Here is a 7,134-nt window from a genome sequence, read left to right as displayed (position 1 = left end):
ATGCAGGATCCTCGAGGTTTCCATCAGGAAAAAACCTCTTCTATTCCCGTGCTCAGGCTGATTCTTCACCGGACCCCACTTCCAGGCTCAGGTGTGGGCATATTGGGGCAGATTAAATAGAAGAAAAAAAAAAAAGCAAGGAGTGAAAAGCCAAAAACTAGGAAGAATTAGTCAGGACGGGGATTCGAACCAGGACTTTACCACGCCGGCCTCACCCCAGCGGCCCCGCCCCCCCTGGCCCCGCCCCGCCCCGCCCCTGACCGTGCCCGCCCACCTGCCCGGAAGTGGGCGGCCTAATCAACGCGCGCCGTCACCGCGAGGCACGACGGGAGTTGTAGTTCCGCCATCGGACGGAAGCCGAGACGGACGTGCGGCGGAATGTGGCCCGGAATATTAGTGGGGGTGCCCCGGGTGGCGGCAGGCAAGTTCCCTGCGCTGGGGCCTCTCCTCGCCGCACGCTTCCCCTCGCAGCAGCGGCCGCTGCAGCGGACCCCCGAGCCCCGCCTGGCCCCGCAGCGGAGCCTGCACGCGACGGCGGCCCGGGCGCTGCCCCTCATTCCCATCGTGGTGGAGCAGACGGTACGGCGGCCCGGCGGGGACACGCGCCGGAGGCTCCGGGCTGGGGGTGCAGCCGGCACCCCCACCCCACCCCGACCCTCACCTCTATCTTTTCCCGCCAGGGTCGCGGCGAGCGCGCCTATGACATTTACTCGCGGCTGCTGCGGGAGCGGATCGTGTGCGTCATGGGTCCGGTGAGAGTCCCGCGCCGGGATGCCCCTCTGCTCCGGCCCCGACCCTGTGTTCCCTCCTTCTCGGGCCCCCCATATCCCTTGGCCGTTCCCCCTTGGCTTTCCCTTCCAGGCCTCTCTCTGGCCCCAGTCCCCTCCCCTGCCCCTCTGACACCCCCTCTTGTCCCTCCTCCTCTGACACACGTCCCTTCCTGGGCTCTAACTCTCTCCCCGTCCCCTAACCCTCCATCCCCCCGACCCCTTTCCTGCATCCCTTCCCCAAGGTCTCTGCTCCTCCCACCCTGAGCTCCAACGACCTCCTCACCCCTCCCCGTTTCTGCCTTCCAGTCCCTCACCGCCCCCCCCCACCCCCCCGCCTCCCCGAGTGTCCCCTCTCCCCAGCCGTTCTGACCGCCCCCTTCCCGTGCCCCAAAGCCCCTGGGGTCCGATGATCCCCTCTTGGCTCCTGAGTTCTACGGGACCCGTCTTACTTGGGCTCTGACCCGCTTCCTAGTTCCCCGACCCATTCCTAGCCCCCCCTGGGGTCCCCTCCCTTAAGCCTCTCACCCACAATCCCGGGACACCCCGTCCTTCCCGCTGCAGATCGACGACAGCCTCGCCAGCCTGGTTATTGCGCAGCTCCTCTTCCTGCAGTCTGAAAGCAACAAGAAACCCATCCACATGTACATCAACAGCCCAGGTGAGCAGGGCACACCTGGTGACGTGGGGCATCGAGATTCCAGCTCAGGAAGTCAGGGGCGCGGAGGGGGCTTCCACGGACCCTGAAAAAATGGTGGCTGATGTTCACTCCGGGGGAAACAGTGCATCACTTTCTTCAGGATCCTAAAGGTACCTTGAAACAGCCAAAAGGTACCTGTTCCTTGTGTTAAGCCTAGGATTCCAAACTGGAAGCTGGATTCACCTTTCATCCCAAACAGACCTTTTTTTTTTTTTTTTTTTTGAGGGAGAGGACAAATTACACCTCCTTGTCAACATTTTAAAATTGGTAGATTCTCTTCCATCCCCCAAAAGATAATAACCCATTTTTTTTTTAAGATTTATTTTATTTATCTCCCCCCACCCCATTCCCCCCATTGTCCACTCTTTGTGTTCATTCGCTGTGCGTTCTTCTGTGTCTGCTTGTATTCTCATTAGGCGGCTCTGGGAACCGATCCTGGGTCCTTCCAGAGTGGGTGAGAGGTGATTACTCTCTTGAGCCATCTCAGGTCCCTGTTCTGCTACATCTTATATTCTCTCCTCTGTGCCTCTTTTTGCATCATCTTGCTGCACCAGCTCTCAGCGTCGCCCAGCGCTCCTGTGCAGGGCGGCTTTCCCTCACTGGGCAGCATTCCACGTTGGGCTGCATGCACTCATGGGCAGGCAGCATTCCCACATGGGCCGGCACTCCGCATGGGCCAGCTTGGGCGAACTCGCCCTCATCAGGAGGCTCTGAGCATTGAACCCTGGACCTCCTATGGTAGACGGGAGCCCAGTTGGTTGAACCACATCCATTTCCCAATAAATCATCTTGATCGAGAAGTTACAATGCCAGCCATTTTACTAAGCCCTTTATATGTTTTTAACTCATATTCGTGGTAGATCCTATTTAATTATCCCCAATATGTGTGGAAACTGGCCGAGCGAGGCTGGGCCACTCGCCCCAGTCACAAGCAGGTGATAAATGGCCCAGTTAGGGTGCATACACAGGTAGGCTGGTTCCAAAACCTGCATTCTTTTCTTTTCTTTTTTTAGTTTTTATTGTGGCATATAACACAAAATATTCCATTTGAACCACTTTTTAGCATACAATTCACTGGTATTAATTGCATTCTCCATGTTTCGCTACTATCACTGCCATCCATAAACAAAACTTTTCATCACCCCAAACAGAAACTCTGCGCCCCTTAAGCAATCATTCCCCCCTCCACCCCCAGCCCCTGGTATCTTCCAGTCTGTTTTCTGTCTCTATGATTTTGCTTATTCTGGAGAGAAGCATACTCGGACGACAGTTGGCCTTTTGCGCCTGGCCTCTTTCTTAGCATGTCTTCCAGGTTCACCCATGTTGTCGTGTGTGTGAGAACATCATTTCTTTCTAGGGCGGAACAATATTCCATTGCCTGGATGGACCAGACTTTGTTGATCCCTTCATCTGGTGATGGGTTGTTTTCACCCTTTAGCTACTTAGAATGTCAGTCTGAGCATTGGGGTACATCCCAGCCTGTATTCTTAATAGCCATGTGCTCCTGATTTCTAGTTTCTCTTTTTTATTATTATTATTTTTTATTATTTTATTTCCCCCCACCTGAGATGGCTCCCTTGTCTGTTTGCTCATTGTTTTTGCTTGTTGTCTGTTTCTTCTTTAGGAGGCACCAGGAACCAAACCCAGGAACTCCCATGTGGGAGGCAGGCACCCAACTCCTTGAGCCACATCTCCCTGCTCGTTTTTTGTTTTTTAAAGATTTATTTATTTATTTTTCCTCTTCCCCTCCTCCCAACCTGCTGTTTTCACTCTCTGTGTTGTCTTCTCTTCTCATTTTCTCTCCTCTAGTATTCACTGGGATTCGATCCTGGAGACCTCTGATGGGGAGAGAGGTTCCCTGTCAATTGCATTGTGCCACCTCAGTTCCTGGTCTCTGCCACGCTTCACCTTGACTCTCACCTTGACTCTCTCTCGATGCGTCATCCTCTTGCTGCGTGACTCACTTGCACAGGGCACTGGCTCACCACACGGGCATTGGCTCGGGCACTGGCTCACTGTGCGGGCATGTTTTCTCTTCTTCTTTCTCACCAGGAGGCCCCCGGGATTGAACCCTGGTCCCTCCCCATATGGTAGGCAGAAGCTCTATCACTTGAGCCACATCTGCTTCCCCCTGCTTGTTTTTGCTTGTATTTTTTTGCTAGTTGTTTTTCCTTGTTGTCTGCTTGTTGATTTTGCTTGTTGTCTATTTGTCTTCTTCAGGAAGCACTACTGAACCCGGGACCTCCCATGTGGGAGGCAGGCACCCAACCACTTCAGCCATATCCGCTCCCTCTAGTTTGGTACATTTGGTATCTCTGGCTTCCCCTGGACCTATGTACCTGCGTTGCACCAGTCAGCTGGCGAGCCCTGGAGCCAAAGGCTCTCCTTCTTGCTCCCGCCCCACCTGAGTCGGCCACATTTGCATTTACAGCTCCTACTTGAAAAGGCTGCCTCTTCCCCCAGCTCACCCCAGGGACCGGGCAGGAGTGGGGAGATAGGACAGAGGTGGCGGGAGCTGCTGGCCCAGCCTCTCTCGCCCCCACCTGCAGGCGGCGTGGTGACCTCAGGCCTGGCCATCTATGACACGATGCAGTACATCCTCAACCCCATCTGCACGTGGTGCGTGGGCCAGGCCGCCAGCATGGGCTCCCTGCTCCTCGCTGCCGGCTCCCCGGGCATGCGCCACTCGCTCCCCAACTCCCGCATCATGATCCACCAGCCCTCGGGGGGCGCCCGGGTGAGTGGGGGGGCAGGCGGGGGGCGGGGATCCAGCTGAGGGGAACACGGGTGCAGGCGTACGGAAGCTTTCCTGGGGGTGGGGCGAAGCGCACGGAGGACGCAGAGGGGCTCGGGAAGTCGCCCTGAAAGCCGAGGGCGCCCCACGAGGGGCTGCCGCCGACTCCAGCCTCCGCCCTCTCGCTCCCCCTTGGCGGCGTCACCTCTCAGGGCCAGGCCACCGACATCGCCATCCAGGCTGAGGAGATCATGAAGCTGAAGAAGCAGCTCTACAGCATCTATGCCAAGCACACCAAGCAGAGCCTGCAGGTGATTGGTGAGTGCCGCCCCCGCGGGCCCCAGCCGCTCTGCTTCCCTTTAGTGAAGGCCCAGGCATGGGCCTGAGCTGACGTTTCTCAGCCTCGGCGCTGTCGACATCTGGGACTGGAGTATTCCTTTTTTTTTTTTTAAAGATTTATTTATTTATTTCTCTCCCCTTCCCCGCCACCCTGGTTGCTGTTCTCTGTGTCTATTTGCTGCGTCTTCTTTGTCCGCTTCTGTTGTTGTCAGCGGCACGGGAATCTGTGCTTCTTTTTGTTGCGTCATCTTGTTGTGTCAGCTCTCTGTGTGTGGCGCCTTTCCTGGGCAGGCTGCACTTTCTTTCGCGCTGGGTGGCTCTCCTTATGGGGTGCACTCCTTGCGCGTGGGGCTCCCCTACACAGGGGACACCCCTGCGTGGCAGGGCACTCCTTGTGCGCATCAGCACTGCGCATGGGCCAGCTCCACACGGGTCAGGAGGTTTGAACCGCGGACCTCCCGTGTGGTAGACGGACGCCCTAACCACTGGGCCAAGTCCACCGCCAAAATCCTCTTCTTTAATTCCATGTATTTAGAGCACAAAAATAGACACGACTAACACGTGATATTGGGACAGCGGTTACTCTTGGGGACGGTCAGTGACCGGAAGTGTGGGCCTGAGGGCTGGGTCTGGGAGGCCTGACAGTGGTCTCCACCTAGGTTTGTTTGTTTTGTTAAGTTTTTTTTTTTCTCTCTCCCCCCCCCATCTGCTCTCTGTGTCTACTCGCTGTGTGTTCTTCTGTGTCCACTTGTATTCTTGTCAGCAGCTCCGGGAATCTGTGTCTCTTTTTGTTGTGTCATCTTGCTGCGTCAGTTCTCTGTGTGTGCGGTGCCACTCCTGGGCAGGCTGTACTTTTTTCGTGTGGGGCAGCTCTCCTTATGGGGCGCACTCCTTGCGCAAGGGGCTCCCTTACTCGGGGGACACCCCTGCGTGGCACAGCACTCCTTGCGCACATCAGCACTGCGCAAGGGCTGGCTCACCACACGGGTCAGGAGGCCCTGGGTTTGATCTGCGGACCTCCCATGTGGTAGACGGACGCTGTATCAGTTGAGCCAAATCTGCTTCCCTCCATCTAGGTTTTCAGTCCAAAATTTTATCACCTGATACTCTAAAGATTAATCCCCTTTCCTGGATGGATATTATACAAGGAGTAAAAAGTTTTAAAAAAATAATCATCATTGCCATCAGTATTTTACTGATAGGGGAAGTGAGGCACAGAGGGGGAAGGCCAAGGTCACAGAGGGAAGAGGGGGCAGGTCGGGGAAGCCATCCTGCTGCAGGGTCCCTGCTCTTAACCCACGCGTGCTGGCTCCGCTCCCCCCACCAGAGTCAGCCATGGAGAGGGACCGGTACATGAGCCCCATGGAAGCGCAGGAGTTCGGCATCTTGGACAAAGTGCTGGTTCACCCACCCCAGGACGGGGAGGACGAGCCTGAGCTGGTGCAGAAGGAGCCTGCGGCGGCCAGTGCCACCCCAGTGAGCACCTGAGAGCGGGACCCCCCCCCCTCCAGGGGAAAGTTGAGGGGCCAGGCGCCGGCCAGCCAGACCTGGAGGCTCCAGCCCCACCTGCCCTTCTTGGCTGGGCCTAGCGGCCCTGGAGGAACTTTTGGATTTGGGGGTGCTCCTAAGGGTGGGGCACCCTGACTGAGACACTGTGACTTTTAAATTAAATCTTCGTGGTCTTCACTCCCCATCTGTGGCACCTTGCCTCGCCGCTCCAGCCGAGTGCTCGTGTGTGCGCGGTCCCCCCCAACCCCTCCCCGCCCCCCCCCTCCCCCACTTCCACCTCGACCCCAGTCTCTGGCCATCCCTTCCTCCAGCAGACGTCTGCTGAGCATGGACGATGCATCAGGCGCCGTCCTAGGGACGAAGGAAACACACACAAGCACAAATCCGTGCTTTTAAGGATCTTACGTTCTTGTGAGGGTACAGTTTAAAAAAAAAATCAAGAAGGTTTGAGTGCTGTTACAATTTCAGATGGGCAGCCATGCTGCAGAGGCGACATTTGAATTAAGACCCAAAGGAGGGACGAGGCCAGCCATGTTGGTGTCTTGGAAAAGAGCAGTTCAGCCTGTGGGCACAGAGAGTGCAAAGGCCCTGGGGCAGAACTGTGCCCGCCAGGTGGAGCCCGGAGGAGTCCAGTGGTGGGAGGGCACTGAGCAAAGAGGACAGGAGAGAACAGAAAGGGGGAACGAGGGAAGAGATCAAGTCAGGAAAGGCTTGTAGGGCTTAGCGGGGAGGAGGTCAGCCATGGAGGCTCTAGCTCCTGGCCAAGCACAGCAAAAACAAACCTGGGGTTCCAGTTAGGAGACTTGGAATTTATCCAAATGGAGGATGATGGCGGCTCGAGCCCTGGAGGTGAGATGTGGTCAGAATCTAACTTAAGGGCAGAGCTACGGGTGTGTGGGATGGGAGAAAGCAATCTCCAGGTGTCCACCCAAAGCTGCTAGAAAGGTGAAGAGCTGTTGAGGTGGGGAAGCCTCTGGGGAGAAGCAGGTCGAGTGGGCAGAGATGAGTTAATTTGGATCTCTGATGTTTGATATGCCTTTTAGACATCACAGAGGATGAGTGAGTCTGGGGTTGGGGTTGGAAAA

The 7,134-nt window shown here is 56.3% G+C and overlaps 1 protein-coding gene across 1 annotated transcript; it reads left to right on the top strand.

Annotated features, from left to right (window-relative positions):
* The first annotated feature begins 337 nt into the window (after nucleotides 1-337).
* On the top strand, nucleotides 338-6,226 carry CLPP (caseinolytic mitochondrial matrix peptidase proteolytic subunit). Its single transcript, XM_058281996.2, has 6 exons — nucleotides 338-579; nucleotides 681-752; nucleotides 1,332-1,428; nucleotides 4,017-4,204; nucleotides 4,414-4,519; nucleotides 5,868-6,226. Exons 1-6 carry the CDS (start codon nucleotides 379-381, stop codon nucleotides 6,026-6,028), a joined length of 825 nt encoding a protein of 274 aa, XP_058137979.1. The 5' UTR covers nucleotides 338-378; the 3' UTR covers nucleotides 6,029-6,226.
* Nucleotides 6,227-7,134: the final 908 nt, after the last annotated feature.

Source organism: Dasypus novemcinctus, chromosome 19, assembly GCF_030445035.2.
Source record: "Dasypus novemcinctus isolate mDasNov1 chromosome 19, mDasNov1.1.hap2, whole genome shotgun sequence".
Lineage (NCBI taxonomy): Eukaryota > Metazoa > Chordata > Mammalia > Cingulata > Dasypodidae > Dasypus > Dasypus novemcinctus.
Note: the sequence above shows the minus strand (reverse complement) of the source record. Positions and strands in the feature narration are given on the sequence as shown.

Coding starts and splice junctions, on each gene's coding strand:
- CLPP (XM_058281996.2), top strand. CDS start 379: ATGTGGCCCGGAATATTAGTGGGGGTGCCCCGGGTGGCGGCAGGCAAG. Junction 580..680: donor CCATCGTGGTGGAGCAGACG/GTACGGCGGCCC, acceptor TTTTCCCGCCAG/GGTCGCGGCGAGCGCGCCTA. Junction 753..1,331: donor TCGTGTGCGTCATGGGTCCG/GTGAGAGTCCCG, acceptor TTCCCGCTGCAG/ATCGACGACAGCCTCGCCAG.